General features: G+C 34.2%; 1 protein-coding gene across 1 annotated transcript; it reads left to right on the top strand.

The window, feature by feature from the left end:
* Window positions 1-5,986: 5,986 nt before the first annotated feature.
* On the top strand, window positions 5,987-16,691 carry LOC108722789 (uncharacterized). The gene is made up of 2 exons (XM_018448085.1): window positions 5,987-6,248; window positions 15,302-16,691. The coding sequence occupies exons 1-2, from the start codon at window positions 6,125-6,127 to the stop codon at window positions 15,637-15,639; spliced, it is 462 nt and encodes a 153-aa protein (XP_018303587.1). The 5' UTR covers window positions 5,987-6,124; the 3' UTR covers window positions 15,640-16,691.
* The last annotated feature ends 1,929 nt before the right edge of the window (window positions 16,692-18,620 follow it).

Below are 18,620 nucleotides of genomic sequence, written 5' to 3' on the forward strand. Positions count from 1 at the left end.
TTCGTCAATAGATGCGTTCCTGGTAACGAAGACTTAATCTATCATTCGGTGTCAAGGCTCTTCCAGATTCGTCATACATAGAGAACGCGCTCGAGAGATCCTTGTCTTTTTGTTTTTTTTCTTTGTTACACGGGACTTCTCTCCACGGATTATTCCATACAATCTGCTTTCACCTTTTCACGCTGGAACCAACATGGTTACCATACATGCGAGAGTGTGACTGCGATATATATACTTAATTAATATATACTATGTATACATATATATATTACAGAGAAATAATATAACAATACGACATAAACATAAAATAAAATAAAATTTAATACTCATAATTAAAAATATAAATATAAAGTAAATAAAAAGTTGTGATAGATAAAATAAAATTTCAACTTTAGCAGCGTGTTTGAAGTTGTTCTAGTTATGAACTCGATATTTTATGATGTTATTGAAAAAATATTCGTTTATTTGGACATCATCTTATTTCTTCGACTGCTTTTCAACAGCACGACAAGCTTGGATTAGCTTATATTTAAATATTCAACTACAAAGGAATTAGAATATTTGATTATAGTTACTTTTGTGTAGAATTACAGTTAGCAAGAATAACTGTAATTTTACAGCAGCTTTATAAATAAAAATTTGAGTATTACGCATCTTTATACATTTGACTATATATATGTACTCCTACAGCACAAAGCTGCACAAAAGTTGCAGCATCACTACTGCAACATTGCAGCAACATTGCATGTTACAGCGATATTGCTGCAAATTCTGTGCTGTATGGGTAATGACATATTTTTATATTTTTCCTATGTTACATATTTTTTTCAGGTATTATTTTACATCTCACAATTCATTCATTCCTGAAACTTCTACACGCACTTCGGTCTTCCTTTTGCCCTATATTTTATAACTCACACATACATAGATAGTTAGTCTTACGTAAGCCGGATTCCCAATTAATTATACCCAGCAACAACATTCGACTTTCCTCCGTCAAAGAGTGTTTCTCTGTGACTTATTTCTACAATTATCTCAAACGTAACACACGTTAAACGCGTTGCTGGTACTGTGCGCGCGGCGATAGATATATCACACGTGATGTAATTGAGGAAGTTATTCCGTAAATTAGAGCTGCAGTTATATTAATAAGAAAAATAAATTTTAAAGGCCGCGCTACCATTTTCCTCTTCTAGAAATTTCTTAAATTAATGATATTACAGGATTGTCATAGATGCGTTTTTTTAAAATTATTTTCCGTATATCGCGATCTTTTCCCTTCATCATTATTCCTTGTTGACAAATGCGATAAAAGCAAAGTAAATAACGACAATCGGCAGAGGAAACTTTCTCCAATTTGGGCAGATCCCAAATAAGAGAAGGCGTTGGCCGTTCATGCTACCCGCAGCCGTGCCCAGTCGACACCCCACAGTGCGGCCGTTGTCCCGCAATCTCAGCACACAATATCGCTCCAATTGAGTTCCGCCGGCTTCGCAACAATTACATCACATCCGGCACGGATTCGAGAACAATTTACTATATAGAGATTTCCTTGTCAAAGTTTGCAATTATTTATCTTTCTCTTTATTTCTCGATCGTTGGGTACACGACAATATCAATGTAAAAAGAAATGTGTTTTATTCTTGTCCCTATTTTTTAGTGTTTTATCTATTTAAAAAGTTTAAAATTAAAACCTCTTTGAATGTTTAAAAAATGGAGTCAAGAATAAAATATTTTAATATCTTAAATTTAAACACTTCTTTTTTCAGTGATCTGTCGACAATGTAAAGATTAATTTTTTTAAGTAGCCAACTTATTAAGTTAAATAGAATCGACTTTATTTAGGCGAATACTTGATGGAAATATTTAACTATTCCTATTTTTAATATTGAGTATAATTAAATTTATAAATTAATTTTTATATTAAAGAGAGAAAAAAAATATAAAAAATATATCCTTTTAATTTTAGAAATTACAACGAATATCTACTGTTGGCGGAATATGATTCTTTCTCTCTTGCGACATGATTAAATATGACGTACATATATGTATAAATAAGTATGAGGAATCTCGTTGACTTTGTCCGATTTCTTTTCGAATTGTTAAACAAATATTAGCTTTGGAGAACGATGTCTCTCACTCGGGAGCAATTATTCTAACTGTTTCTTCCGCGACGAGCAACCTTTTCTCAACAATCGAGCCAAGTCAGAACGGAAGCAAACGCGAAGTTCGAAGTCGGAGCGCAAACGGAAGTGTACATGGTGACGTCCACGCGGACATCGAGATCAAAGCAAGGGCGGAAGCGTCGACGAAAGTCGAAGTCAAGGCGAAGACTGAGATCAAGGCCATCGCTGTCGATGCCAATATTCCTATTGCCGAGATTATCGTCTATAATTAGTTCAAGAAGAAAGAGCTGATTGATTATGGCCAGTTGTTCAGAATTATTAGCGTTACTGATTCAACCACCAACGAGATTAGATCAAGATCAGCTGGGATCACGAAGTCAAGGATGGCATCATTCATGATGGTATCAACGCCAGAGTGTTGGCGTTGATAATATCCGCAATTTAGAAAGAGGCATCTTCTCAGTCTCCACTTTGTTCGACAGCCTTCGAAGCCAATAACCAAGTGGTGAAGGTTTATTAGTCTTCGATCTCATCCGGTTCGATCTCCGATCACATTCAGCATCCACAGAAGAGTAGAGTAGTAGTTTATTGGAGCCAAATTTCAAAAAATAAAATTAGAAAATTAAGATTAAGATGGAAAATTAAGTATGAATAGAAATATTGTATAAATTGTTGTAAGTGCTAAATTTAGCACTTACAACAATTTATACAATATTTCTATTCAATTACTCCAATTCTTTATTTCGATAGTATCTACGATCTTCACGTATCTTATCTAAATATATAAACTAATAATATTAAAAAATATTGCAACAGTTGCAGAACTGTTTTCTCTACTGAACGCAGCCATTGATTTAAGATATTTTTAAGGAAAAACATAGCAATATATTATTTCTCTACATTTCATTAAAGATGTTTATCTATACATGTAATCTATTAAGTATTAATCAAATAATCAGCCAAAAATAGCTAATATCAGTCAACATATATAATAGGATTCAAAAATTTTTTATTATGTTAGTCCTAAAACCAACTGCAAAAAAAAAACAAAACGATTAATTTGGCTTATTATAATGGTTTTATGCAGTAAAATGACAATTTTTTTGCATAAAATTTTAAGTGAATAATTTTTAAATGATCCAAATAACCTTTTGCTCGAATATTTATTATTGTTTTATTAGTATATATATATAAAATTTGATTTAATTTTTAATATTACTTTCTCATCAAATTTGCAAATAAATATTACAAAACATGATTTTACATAAGAATCAAGCAAAAAAATTAAATAATTTAAATTAATAAGAGAATTTCCTCGAATTTTACACAGCTATTCAGATGTAATAATCTATGAAATTTTTTTATTTTCGGTAATGTTTTAAGATGTGGTATATACATCCTTAATTAATACTTATACTACGTATCACACATTTTCTTTCCATAGTGCAGCATTAAATCAGCATTCGAATGAGAGAATCATACGTTCAGAGATTCGATCTCACGCGCGCGACGGGAATAATATTATGCAACACACGAGCGCGATATTGCTCAACATACGTTTCCGCGCTTAATCGGTGTTACTTACAAAACATACGAATTATATTATACAAACGGGTCGCGCCTTTAAGCAACTCCTTCACGCTGAAGTGAATCAGCTACCCGCTACGGCTTTCCTAATGCTCATGGTTACTAATGATTATGTTAATTCCTTCCGAGAAGCCCGTATTAATGACGCTTCGGGATTTGTGTGTATCGACGGACTATTACCTAATTTTCAAGGGAAGAATTTCGTGTGAAGTTACACAAAACCACAGCCAAGAAATCCAGACGATATTGCTAAAACACACTGCAGAACGCTGTTCTGCAGTGTGTCGAAATAAAATAGAGAATAATTAAATTGCAAGATGTTAATATCGGACTATTTTTAACTGTAGTGTTCTTCTAAAAAGCTCACAGTTGCAATACCAGTTTTTCGAGCTGGATTCACCATTGTATAACTGTGTCCGCTTTGTAAATTATTCATCGCCATAAATCTCGATCTAAATTGATTTTAAGTGGGCGGCGTAATTTACATTCCGATTAAATTTATGAACTTCGGAGAGAGAATCTTGTTTAGCAAGTAAAATTCCCCGAAGTCTCTTTCTCTCGCTCTCTTTCTCTCTCTTTGCCCAGGTTTCATAAAACTGTATTCATCCTCGGCGGCACGCTTTTCTTCTTCGTCAACGTACGGGTGGGATCCAAATTGTTACAGACAACGGCATTTTATTATAAGTTTATCATGTTGATAGTTTAACGTGTATTACTGTTATTAAGCTCCTGTAATTGCTGAAAACGAGCGGTGTACATTTTCCACGCTATTATTCTACGTGACAACTGTTTTTGCGTGCTGCACGAAGCACGCACGGAACCGCAACGCACAAGCACGCATCTTGATATACAGGGTGTTAATTAAATTACAATTTATTTCTCTGGAATTGGCGCGGTAGTCTTTAACCAATTAACAAAACAATATATATTTAAGACGTGTAATTATTAATTTCTTACGCGTATTATCGAGTGTCTCGAGTCAAGGCGTTCTTTTTTTTTACATCACGTCGTTTATTGTCATAATTCGCTGTCGCTGATCTGAAATTATATTAACTTAGAACAAATGAAAATTTTACAAACACCATTTATTGTCGCGTTTTAAAAGTGCTCGCGAAATTTACTAATGAATAGATGAAAGTTAACGACAGTTTCTAATCTCTGAAAATATGTTTGCAGCAATTTCACGTTTACAGTACAAGATAATAAATAGTTGTCTGTCAATTAATCTTGCTGCATGCCTTATTAAATCACGTCTATCCATAAATTAACCGTATGGTGCCTGAATCATTAACTTATGAAGTGAGGAAGCAATAAACTTCGATATATTTTAATCTATTCTTGAAAGCACTCGATAAGCGAAAGTATCTTAAAATAATATTTTACATTTTATAACTGGCAATAATGATGAGATATTAACTGATCAATATTAACGACGTATTATAACTCGACATTATAAAAGAAACCTTTCTAAAAATAAAATTCTTCCTGTACACGTATAAGCTTGTACGTTGTCTCAAGGACCATCAAAACCATCAAACACACGTTCTCTTAATGACAGATTCTCCGACTAATTTGGGGCCAACTTTTCCTCAGCGGAAATGTCGAGGTTGGTCATCATCTATTGTAATCCTCTAATTTCCTGCGTTCTTACAACTGTCAAATTAAAACCCTATTATATAAAGTAAATTCCGTCAAGAATTAGTTGAAGAACGTAGATTTGTTAACTATTTGGCTCTGCAAAGATATGTTTGCGAAGAAGACCCTTTTTCTCGTTCTTGTTAATCAATATTGTCCAAGATTTGTAATTGTAGGCATTGGCTTGATGTATATTCACACTTATTTCCTTTTCTTTTTCTTAATGGAGAAGAAAAAGAAAAGCGATAGACACGAACTCTGACATACGTCAAGTCAATGCTAACAATTTAACAAAAGAATTACACATTTGGACAATACTGTTGCAAGTCAAATATCATCGATGACCTGATATCCTCGCTAGCAATCAGGAATTTTTCTCCCAGGTCAAACGAATCTTCCACCAGACTATAGTACGACCCATGTAAGAATCTGATATTTACATCATAGGACGATCAAAGACAGCGGCCACGTAGGATATTCCATGCATCCCTACCTGTCGTGTGGACCCTGACGGTGCCTTCGGAGTCACTCGAGCCCCGGTCGCGAACGATGCTTCGGTGACTGGTGGTTCAAGAGGTGAGAGACCACGTCTGATCCTGGAGGGGATAACAGGGACCGCGCCCGATGGCCGGCTATAAAATGCCGCCACGAAGATCGGGCCCAACCAGTCGTAATCGATACAGAAGAAGCTCCATTTTTCTAATCCTCTTCACTTAATCCCTCCCATCTCGAAGGAGGTTCTTCCTGTGAATCTATCTATCGCTCGACTCGAAACCATGAAGCTCGTCTTCAGATTCGCCCTGTTGTGCGTCGCGGTGGCCTTCGTCGCCGCACAGGATGCCCAGGTGCAGGAACGACCAAAAACCTTCCGAAGGTTGATACCCGCCGATGTCCTTCGCGGTGAGTTTTAACTCAACTCAACCACCCTTCCCGAGGGTGAATTTTACTCCGTGGCAAGCTCGCGATCTAAGAGATTTGCGATTATTTTCTCCTACTCTCATTAAAAAAAATGTCTACTTCTTAATTTCCATACAGCATAGAATTTGCAGCAATATCGCTGCAAAATCTCTGCAATATTGCTGCAACTTTTGTATAACTTTGTGCTGTAGGAATTAAGATCGCTTAATAAATAAATAGGCCAGTAAAAGGAGTTTCATTTCAATATTTGATTGTCAGCATCAGTACTCGACAGTTGTATGAGAATTCGATGAAAGATAACGAGAGAATATTTCTTTTCGCGAAAGAATATTTTTATCACGCTGCGCATCTCGCTGCAATGATCTTTATCTTTTTAACGTGATGCTAATATCTCTTGATATTATCACGCGAGATGAAAACAATTAAGTAATATATCTGACGGCAGAAACTCGCGTTGATTATGTGTCAGCTATTAGCGTAATAATTGTATGCTAATTTGTTACCGAAGAAGAGATATCGCTTTTAGAATAGCGGGATCATTGCATGCTTCTTAATTAACTTCTTAACTCGTAAAAAATTATTTATTAATTATTTTCACTATATCATTCAATGTAATAAAATAAACCTTTGCAACTTAAATTCTTCTTGTAACTCATGCTCGTTGACGCGTTTCTAAATTAACTATAAAGACGAAATATAAAAATTAATATAAATTACTGATTTTAGAAAACTTTGTTTTTCGATTTTGTCGAGAAAATTAGTATTTTTGTTTTATCAGGTAGTGTAAATATAAATGTCTCATTTTCTCAAGATTCACTAGTAGATCTACTCGAGAAATGAAAGCGTGAAACTTTGGTTGAGAATCACTGCGTTAAGGTGTCTGGCCGAATTCAAAGAACTGTATGTACATGACCGACAAGTGGGACGATTGTCGTTATTTTCAACCGGTGCTTGGAAGACTTGGCATTTGGCTTTCTTATGATGTCTTGTCATGCGTATTAAACAGCTGTCTCGGAATCCAAGTAACATAACGTAGTGTCACGAATGTCATCCACGGTGGAAGCGATTTGTGTTCGAATCGGTCATTTATAAAAGTCATTATTTCACCTTGCGTTAAAAAAAAATATATATAAAGACTTGATTTTCTACATAAAATCTACTTTCTACATAGAATCTAAAAAAGGAAATTTATAATTATTCTGACGCATAAGACAAAACTGCATTGTATGAGTAGGAATTTAGAAGATTGATGAATTTGTAACTTTATTGTCCACTGAAGATGGTTCTGTGAGAACCGAAACGTTTGGAATTTGTAATATATAAATATATAATTATTTCAGCATCTTCATCGTGTTAGGCTCTTTGCCATTATTTATTATCCTTATTGAAATTTATAATTATTCAGTTTTTAAATTGATTCGCATATTATACGCTGCGCGTATTCAGTCTGAAAATTAGTATTTTCTTATCTCCCGATAAAACTTTCCATTTTCAATTTTGTTATTTCATTCATAATTTTGCTTAGAGAGTATCTACCGTGTAAATCAGAAGTTGCTTTCAATTCTGCGTGAAAAATCTTTATTATCCACAGCTGAATCATTAAAAGTCGCGAGAATTAATATTCAATCAATCGCTGGAGCTGTAATAATAGATTTCTGAAATAATCTTGTCCTCGCCTACATTTCCGTTTCTCGAGTCGACCTTGATTATGGCTTTTTTCTCGCTCCATAATTAGCGCGTCTCAACATTATATCTTAGGTGTTTATCCATGCGTAAATTGACCCTGATAAACGTCGACGCCGAACGTCTTTTTGCGTCGACTCGCTCATTATCTCGTAACGCGAGCATGATCCCTGTGAATCAGAGATTCGCAGGGACGCAGGATGATGTATCGTGATACGATGAGATCCCCTGCTCAGATAAATCAAGAAAAATAGCAAACTCTGTTCCGTTGGCATCAAGATCACGAGACTGCGTGAAAGTTTCGTGCTGTAACCATCATCTTATAATCCCCTTTGCCCCGATAATACCCCCTCTTCTCTTTCTGTTTCTTCTCCCTTTCCCGATATCACTTTCTTCTTTATACGGTCCGCAGGGTGCAGTGATGCGTTTCTCCTCTCGATAAGTTAACAAGATCGTTACGAAACCTGTTGCTTTTGTGTCCGTTTCTACTAATGTAGTTTAATTTTAATCTTGGTTTAACCAACTCTTTATCTTTTCCTAGTTCTAGAATTAAAAAAGAATAAAGAATAAGTTAAACTGAGATTATAAAGTTAATCTTACATTGTATCCTTAGGACGTTTTATATATTTAATCCTAACTTTAATGTTACTCTGTTTGTTCATTTATTTAAATTACAGAAATTATACTTTTTTTTCTAATATTTCATTTAATGCTTGAAGTACCAAGTGACTATTATTGACTGTTTTTATTTTTTTAATTAATATAACATTTCTTATATAAAAGATTATAAGATCCTGAAATTTTTTCAATCTTATGTTCTTTATATTTGGTTTATCAACACTTTATCATTATTTATATTATCATTATTTTGGTAGTAATTTATTTGCTTGCTCTTTTAGTGAGTAAAAAACGTTGATACATCTAATAAAAACTTTTTCCTTTGATATTTGTGACTTTCTGTGTTAATGTTTCTATGAAAATGTATTATTTTTTTTTTAAGTTTTGATTATATTGACTCAAATGATACAATTATATAATAAATTAAACAGAACTACAGGGTTAACACAGATTTATTTTAAGGATTATACGTAACGTTTAAAAAAATAAATAGAATCCTCGCCAATTAAGACCCGTCTGCACTGTAAAAAGTAATATGTTTTATTCTTGTTCCTATGTTTTAAACATTTAAAGATGTTTTAGTTTTAAACTTTTTCAATACACAAAACACTATGCGTTTTAAATCCAAACACATAATGTTTTGTCCATTGAAAAAGTTTAAAACTAAAACATCCTTAAGTGTTTAAAAAATGGAGACAAGAATAAAACATTTTAATATCTTGAAATTAAACACTCTTTTTTCAGTGTGATGCACTGTATAAGCGGCATTTTTCTTTTCGTACCATTCAATCAAATGGCGAATCGCCATCGTGACTGATGTTGGGCAAAATTACGAACGTTCTCAGATAAAATCGCGTTAACCGCGAGCGGTAAATCAATTTGAGTGCCTTCCTGAGAGAAAATCCTTGATATTCGCGTAGACGCGATGATCGCTCCTGGTCTTTAATTACCCATGGCCGTGTTCTTTCTTATTTGTCGGCGCAGACCTGAATTTCCATGAATAATCGAATTAGTCACGGAGTAGTGACGAGGAGGGAATTACGGAGCGACCTCGTTGCTCAAATTGTAGCGAAGGCAGGAGATCACATAAGTACGGGTGTGGAAGCTCACGGGAAGGATAGAATTATTTATTTGCCGTCTCTCGGAAGGTCGTAAATTATATATACGCGAAACGAAGGCCTCGAATACACGACAGGCTCGCGGAAACTCTTGACGCGATATGCAAACAATACTTAGCACCTTATTTACATAAGCAACGAACAATCGCCAGTTCTTTCCACCTTTTTTAGCTCGAAAGAAGAAATACCGAAGGACTTTTCATACACTTTTAGAATACATTTGTTCTGATGTTTATATTGTTTGATCGAAATAAAAATTAATAGGACTACTTACTAATAGGATATATTTTGACTTACTACGCTTTGAATAACTGATTTGTGATCTATGGAGAAGGAGGGAAAGTAAAATAAGCATACATTGAATACACTGCAAATAATAATTATGCCTATTGTACTCTTCAGTTAGTTATTTGATTAAGCAGCGAAGAGACAAAAATTGGACACAATTTCCAACCAGACAGTAGGGAGACACTCATCTTCGGTCTCACATAGAACATAATTTCAACATCTTCCAACTATTATCAATACATCTACGATAATTATCTACGAATTTGCTGAAGATGGTTTGAAAGAAACCGAAACGTCTCTCTCTCTCTCTCTCTCTCTCTCTCTCTCTCTCTCTCTCTCTCCAAATCAAATAAGTTGGACAGTATCGACAGTCACTGTACAATTTTAATATATATATTACTATGTGAATACTATTAGACTATTGTGTAAATTGCGCACCAATTACCGCGCTGTGTTAACGCTCTCATTGTCCGTATATTATATTATTGTTTTTTAATTTCGAGAGCCCGATTAGTTTTTAATTTTGATTGCTAATAGGACTTTTATTTTTTATAAGACTTTTATTTATTTTTTTCGAAATTATGGTGACGTGTGTCTTGCAAAGTATTCTTGCTATTGGAAAGCGAGAAGCGCACTTCAAGAAAGTGGTACCCAGAAATGATAACCAGCACGATGAAAGTGCGGGCGAGATCAAACGTATAAAATCAGAGAGAAAGAAACATTTCTGAATGCAAGACTTTTCAGATTAGCGATGCAATCATGTATCTTTATCGTTGTATCACACAGTGTATCATGATAATAAATTGTTACTTGTTACGTTATTTTCTGATTAGGACTTCTTGAAAGCCTAGCCGGTTTCGTTTAAGAGGGACACAGAATATTTTCTCCAACGAGACAAATGTTAATGTTTCTGCATTCTGAAAAGAATGTCAGTGATATATTGTCGCAGTCATCAGCAATTCTAATTTAGTAATTTCGCATTTTAAACGATGCTTGCTCAATGAATTCCGAATTTTTAATTTCACGAGAATTATATTGCTTGCCTCTTGCAAGTGAAAGTTTGTCATATTTTCCTCGTTTCTCTTTTAATATGTCTTTTTGCAAATATCGATTAACGATATTTTAGTTTTGTACTTCAATTTATATTTTAGAATTCTGCATGGAAGGAACGGTTTCGCTGAAGTAATTTTAGTTAGATACAGATATGAAAATAATTTTGTTTGAATTATCAAAATATTTATGTAGGGCGCTCAAACTGATTACTAGACCTAGAATTTTAAAACTTTTTGCAGCATCAGCGTTTAAGTGTTCATAATTATTTTGATGGTTAAACAAAATTATTTTCAACTAAATTTTTAGATACTTAGATACAGATTTTAGATATTTAGATACAAATTTTCTAACTAAGTGAGGAAATTCTTTAATCTTTGCAATAGAACTCATTTCCTCAAAACGCACTTGAAAGGAACAACAATATGATAAATAATATAATATAATAAACGTGTGTATATATATATATATAAATTATATCGAATATAACATTAAAAGGTGATATCTCCGATCTTCATTGCAAATTTCTCTTGTCGAAATTTAGTTATGATTCCACTTTCTAATTTAAAATCTAAGTACTATGCTTCTAATTGAATCGACATAAAGATCGTAATTTCTACTCGTATCTCTTGCGTCTTTAGTAAGTGTCCTTGTTTACTATTTTATAGTGACCGGTAAAACGAGAAAACCGCAAAGACATTAGCGGTGCCGTAAACGCCGATCACGTCGCAGCTCAAGTCGGCATTGAGAAAACGGTAACGAACACGTCATTGTTTAACACGAACAACAAGCTTGGTATTATACGGCTAGACAATCTGACGTCAATGCAAGACGTGTAATCCTCTATTCGATCTTATCTGCTTCACGGATATTACATGTTAATGTAAATTGTAAAATATTAGAAAGATACCGCTCAACGTGACTCATAAAAAAAGACAAATCAAATTGACTTATAAAATCGATAAATTATTGCAGATAAACCAATAAATTAAAAATTAGCAAGAAAAACAGTAAAAAATTCGATCAAGATAATTTATCTGATAATTTAATAACAAAATAATGATTTACGATAATTTATCGACTTTATGAGTTAATTTGATTTGTCTTTGATAATTTATTGATAATCGCAAATAATCATTGAGTATCGAAAATAATTACTCTTTGATAAAATTATTAATAATTAAATCATTCTGATTGGTTTCCTTCTCATTTTTTTCAAATTTCTCCAGCTTCGATCGAAGAATCGATCAAGAATTTTTCAAAGATCCTCGCTTCGACGACTCGGATGAAACGATCTCGTGAGTCATCGCGAGACAGGCCTCGAAGGGCTGATGTAACCGCGAGCCGTAAAACCAACGCGTCGACGTCCGTCGTAATGACGCCCAACATTTGTCGTCGGCGCGTTGCGTAAAAGCGGCGCGCAACCGACCGGCCCGGTGTATGACAGTGAAAGTGTTTCTCCTTGAAGTTTCTAGCACGATCACCGTTGCCGCCGCCGATGACGACGACGACGACGACGCGAACACCGGTGTGTTCCTTGTTCCAATGATCGTCATAGATGGGTATCGAGGCGTTCGTCGCCAATTGCAACTCGAATTAGCCCCGTAATATCGTCATCTGTCGCGCTCGTCGTCGTCGTCGTTGTGTGGCTTCGCGTCGAGGAAGTGAAATTCGCGACTGTCATTATTGTTGCAAATACAGACTGGCTCGGAAATAGGATGCCGAACCCAACGGGTGTGTTGGGTTCGTTGTTGATTTACAATAGGGATAATGATGCGAACGTCGATATTCTATAGCATATATATATATATATATATATATATTCTAAAGCGTTCGCCGATGTGAGAAGATTATTCCCAAACGGCTATACTTGATGGGACCAGGGGATCGATTGTGTACCTTGAAATGAGGTGAAAATTACAAAAGCAAGCAAATTCACTAGGTGTTGACCAATGAAATTATAAATATTCTAGTGAATTTGCTCTTTTTTGTAATTTTCATCTCAAAGATAACGAGACTGTCCCGCCAAACATGTCAAGATATAAAAAAAATTGTATTATTTTTAAATGTATTTATCTTTAGAGACATCTTATAATTTCTTTCTCTCACATAAAACTATCCTGCTTTAGATCCGAAAATATCTGGTTACATTAATTATACTTAATTTAATGGAGAGCAAAAGATAATACAAAATAATAAAAAAATAATATAATGCTCGAATATAAAATTACAAATCAAAGCAGAGATCTCTGATCAAAGGATATTGCTTAATTATCGCTCGCGATAATGTTTTTTTATTGCGTTTTCCCTTCTAAAAATTTAAAATCTTGGCTACGCTCATAGTTTGGCGCCTCTAATTTCACCAGTGTGCATAATCGCGATGTGCAATGCGATATTAAAAAAACACATCCACTCTCTCGCATTAATTCTTTCATCTGTCCGGATATTCAGGTCGGGATAATTAACAAGCAACATTGTGCAGCGAGTATTAATGCCGTTTAGGTCTAGCGCGTACGGTGCGTTAGAAAGTAACGACACTTTTGCGGAATTGCGCGTGACGATCGAGGTAACGATATAATACGCGGGCGAGCGAACGCGTTATTAAATAAACGCGATCACCGTCTTATTTCACCGTTCGACTTCGACCAGCCAACCAGCGATTTGGATAGCCTTTTACTTCAATCTCTAACAAGATCGAAGGCTAAAGAATGTAATAAGTCAATAAGTAAAATGTCAATTAGAGCCACTATTTCTTTTACAAAAAAAAGACTCTATTTCTTTTGTTTATACCTTTTTGAGCCATTTTTTAATATCCTCCTTTAAGATGTTTCGATCCTACACTTTTGGGTCATTCTAAATAATTAACATACTGTAGTCGAATTTGTTACATACACTGAAAAAAAAAGATTGGCTGCTGCAGCAAATTAGATGGTAAAATATGGCATAGTATTTTTAATTGGCTGCAGCAGCCAATTTTTAGTTGCGTTAGCCTATCTGCAATGTCAGTATAGATTCGATAGGCTAACACAACCAAAAATTGGCTGCTGCAACTAATTAAATATGCTATGCCATATTTTACCATCTAATTTGCTGCAGCAGTCAATCTTTTTTTCAGTGTAGAAATTGAAGTAATTATCGCAGTCAAACATAGTAAAACAAAAAAGGTACGCTGAGATACATAAACTTAAATTTGACTTCAATAAAGAATTTGAATTTACACATGAACACCTATAGTGTTGGCTTTGATTGATATTTTACTTATATAATGTAATCTCTAGTTTACTCACCAAGTAAACCTATAGAAGTAGATCACTCACCGATTTTAATGAAACTTTCGATATTTGTATATAACTATGAAAAATATTTGACACGTATTTTTTTTTATCGGCAAAGGTTCGCTCTGAAGAATGAAAACTACCCCTTAAAGGTAGGGGTAGATTTAATATATTAGATGAAATAAGCGATATTGGGTCGGCCATTTTGAATTTCATACTTTGGACATAAGATTTAATTTCAGTAACCCCAAAAATCCTCTAACCTATTTTACTTTTTAAAATTTTCAACTTATTTCACCTAATATATTAAATCTACTCCTTACCACTTTAAGGGATAGTTTTAACCCTTCAGAGTGAACTCTTTGCCGATAAAAAAAAATATGTGTCAAATATTTTTCATAGTTTTACAAATATGCAAAGTTCATTAAAATCGGTGAGTGACACTTCCGTAGGTTTACTTGTTAGACAAGTGCGTCATCGTCGATGAAAACCGAGCCGACGAAAAAGATCCGCGAATCCCTACACAGGTCGGCCAAAGTGGATTAAAGTATTAACGTATTATTAAACACTCACTCAGAAAACAAATGCTCTTTACTTAGTTGTTTATATGTACGCAAAAGTTCGTTGTTCTATATAACATCGTATATTATTATTTATTATATATTGATGAATTATTATAAATTATCATGCCATAAATTATTTCGTATATTAACGAAATATAATAATTTCTTATATTATTCATATATAAATTTAGACACTCTTAACATTTTTATATTATTTCATATATTATTGTCTATGTAATAATAACATATCTCTACATTTTATAATAATTTATATAACAGTATATAACAGTTATATAACAGTATGTTCTAAAAATATGAGAGAAACACTCGTTAATTAAACAATCCTGAAACTTTTCTTTTCTCTTGACTCTCCTTTTGTCAGGCCTTTACGCAACTCTATACGTAACTTGTTCTGATAAGAATGATGTATCATGTTACAGACTTCCCTGGAATGTGCTTCGCGTCGACCAAGTGTGCGACCATCGAGCCGACGAAATCGTGGGAGCTGTCGCCATTCTGCGGTCGTTCTACCTGCGTGCCCGCTGATGACAACTCCGGCCGTCTCTTTGAGTTAGTGGAAGACTGTGGCCCGTTGCCCAAGGCCAATCCTAAGTGCAAGCTCTCCGACAAGACCAACAAAACCGCAAACTTCCCCGAATGCTGTCCGATCTTCGAGTGCGAGGACGGCGCCAAGCTCGAGTATCCGGAGATCCCGACTTTGCCACCGCCGAGCGAAGAGGATGCGGCGAAGGCGCAGCCGGAAACGCCGAAGCCCTAAGCCCGACACAAAAGCAAAAGGCCACCTTGTTCCCAGGGCGAAGATTGCGATGTAGCCTCCTCAACTCAAGCAAGATTCAAGCAAAACAAGAAGTGATCATGATGTCAAAATGCCCTCAAAATGTCTCCAAAATTCAACTCAAGGAACACACAAAAGTCAACAGAAAAATCAAAATGACTTTATTTTGATTTTTGACGTCAATAAACAATCAAATTTTGTAATAAAAAAAAAATCATCATTTTGACTTTCATGACGTCAAGATAAAGACATTCCGACTTTCTCTTTGACTGAGCATGCTTTTTGATCAGTCGCAGATTCATTTTAAAATCAATTTGACGTTATCGTGATCCGTTATTTTGTCGATTGGACCTGATTATATTTGACGCGATCTATCAATGCGATCGACGAGAGTCAGATGCGGCGAACATATACATTCAAGGATTGATATATAATAATAATAATTCTCCAAGAGCGATGAAAAGACCAGCGGACTTCCAGCGCAAAGTAAACATGCAAAATATAATTTTATTTTGTATTGGTATTAGAGTACCGAGATCTGCTTAATAATATGATGGAACGATCAGTCGCGTTATTTTACGGCATTTATTCGAGGAAAGGATAAATTGTCGTGTAATAGCCATCAGACCGTTGCACGTTGCGCTAGAACACAGATCTCTTCGTATTTGGTTCGATTATGGATTGTTCGACAGAATTGTGCAACGTTTGTATCCATCACGACGAGGTCATATCGCGATTTCGCTCACCATCTAACGTGATCCGATCCCATTTAATCCAGATTAAGTTAATTGTATATAAATTCAGGCCGCGTCTTTGCAAACTACGAGCACGATGAAAGCTTTCCAAACGCACTCATTCTACCCGATCTGTAATCTTATCGTAATCCACCTCGACTCTTTTGTTAATTTCCCCCATGTTCTTTTAGCTGCTCAACCCTCGAACGTATAGTTTACTTACGAAAATTTACAAGGAAACAGAATAATTTTGCAAAGTGTACATTAAATATCTAAGAAGATTTGACAAAAAATATAATGAATGTCTCACGAAAAAAAATAAATATATTAAAGGTTAAGATAAACATATTAAAAAATTAAGTCATTTCTTTGATGTATATTGTTTCGTGATTATTCTATTATATTTCGCACAGAAGCGTTTGAGAAGTTTAAACACTTTTCAATGATATATCTTCCAATGATAATCGGTAATGGCGCACTTTTTTTAGTTAAGTTGATTTAAGCTCTTTCTCAGCATATGACAAATTACTCTGTAGAGCCTGGCAGTATGTATCGCAAATATGTGTGATTGTAATTATATGTGATTAAATTAATACTTATTTAATTCAATCGTACGTCGCACTTGTCTCCCTCCTCCGTTTTCCTATTTTTCCCCTCAGAATTATTAATTTATTGATGAATTTATAATTTATTATCTGTTATTATAGTATAAATAACATTTATTGATGAATTAATTATAACTTTTAATATTACATTTAATATTAAAAATTATAACAAAATTTAAAATTGATTATATATTCTATAAAATTATGTCAAGCGAACAAATAAAAATAAATAAGCGCCGTCTTCCAATTGCATATTCTTTCATTTTTCATTTTTATTTAAGAAAAACTTAATTAAAGTGTAGTATTTAAAAAAAACTTGATCTTTTTTTAAGTGTAGAGTGACAAAACTAGCGATTAAAAGTCTATCCCGTCTTAACTTTGAATTTTTATTTTCGCTTATATTAACGATTCTGCGGACGATGGTCATCACTCGTACAGGATGCGCTTTCTTCTGCGATTTTTCATTCTTCTGTTTTTTTTTTGCAATGATATTTCGATAAAATATAAGTGATGATTAACGTCGTAAAAGTAGGCGAGAAGCTAACGAGATTTTCGGTCTCTCTCGAATCTCTTACGAGACCTACTTTCACCCGGCTTATACTCCGACAATCTGCTTCTCAGCTTATATTTCGAGTTTGATTAAGTTAAATAAAGGACGGAAGATAGGATGCTATAATAGACGGTTGTCATCGCGGCAGCTCGAATTAGCCAAAATATTTCTGCGATTTCTGTTAATTAAATGTCAATTTTGTAATTTACGATCAAGTTTAGCGGCAACGAAATCAGATATTATTTATTAAATTCGCATAAGTCGTCGATGAGACTGCGAAACGTCTCTATAACTTTTCGTTCGACTGCGTCTTTTGCAATATATTGAATAATGTTAATCAGCATCGCGGTTTCGATTGTTGCCTTTCGCATGCCTTTACGTAATTAATTAAAAATTATTGTATTAAGTGACAACTTAAATTGTATTTTCCGCTCTTCAGAATATTTTATCAAACGCAGGATTAAACATGTACGATTTTTCTGCGAATTCTTGCAAAATTTTACTTCAGACAAAAAGTTTCTGACGAAATACGCGATATCGAAATATTCGAGGATCTACGATAATAAATAATATACAATTTTTTTGCTTAAGCAAAACAGCAGATCACGGTAACGTCACTTTTACGTCAAAATAAGTCATTACTGATCGAAAAGTGACTTTTAATAATCATTTGGAGCCATTTAGATGTCATTTTGATGGTTTATGATCTATCTAAATAAAAGTGCATAGCCGTACCAGACAACACACAATATTTATAAAATATTTATATAACATTTTAAAAAATGAATAATAAATATTTATCATATAAATATTCTGTGTCTGGGTACAATTAATGTATACATCATGGGCATAACCAGGAGGGGCGCAGAAGGATCGCGTTTTTTAAATCTTAAAGAAGATAAAAAAATAATTAAAACCGCTTAAACGAACTATCCTAATGAATATTCACAAGAAATTAATTTTGAAAAAGAAGAAAAAATTGGACATGAAAGTTATAGAAAGATTTTCTTTACGCATACGCGATACGTTCATGCGGCTATAGACAATAGATAGACAATAGATCGATTATTTTAT

This window comes from Mycetomoellerius zeteki, unplaced genomic scaffold, assembly GCF_001594055.1.
Source record: "Mycetomoellerius zeteki isolate Tzet28-1 unplaced genomic scaffold, Tzet1.0 scaffold219, whole genome shotgun sequence".
Classification (NCBI taxonomy): domain Eukaryota; kingdom Metazoa; phylum Arthropoda; class Insecta; order Hymenoptera; family Formicidae; genus Mycetomoellerius; species Mycetomoellerius zeteki.

Bases quoted from the DNA above. Each gene is read 5' to 3' on its own strand.
- LOC108722789 (XM_018448085.1), top strand. From the start codon at position 6,125: ATGAAGCTCGTCTTCAGATTCGCCCTGTTGTGCGTCGCGGTGGCCTTC. The intron at 6,249-15,301 runs GTGAGTTTTAAC...ATCATGTTACAG, and splicing joins ACCCGCCGATGTCCTTCGCG to ACTTCCCTGGAATGTGCTTC.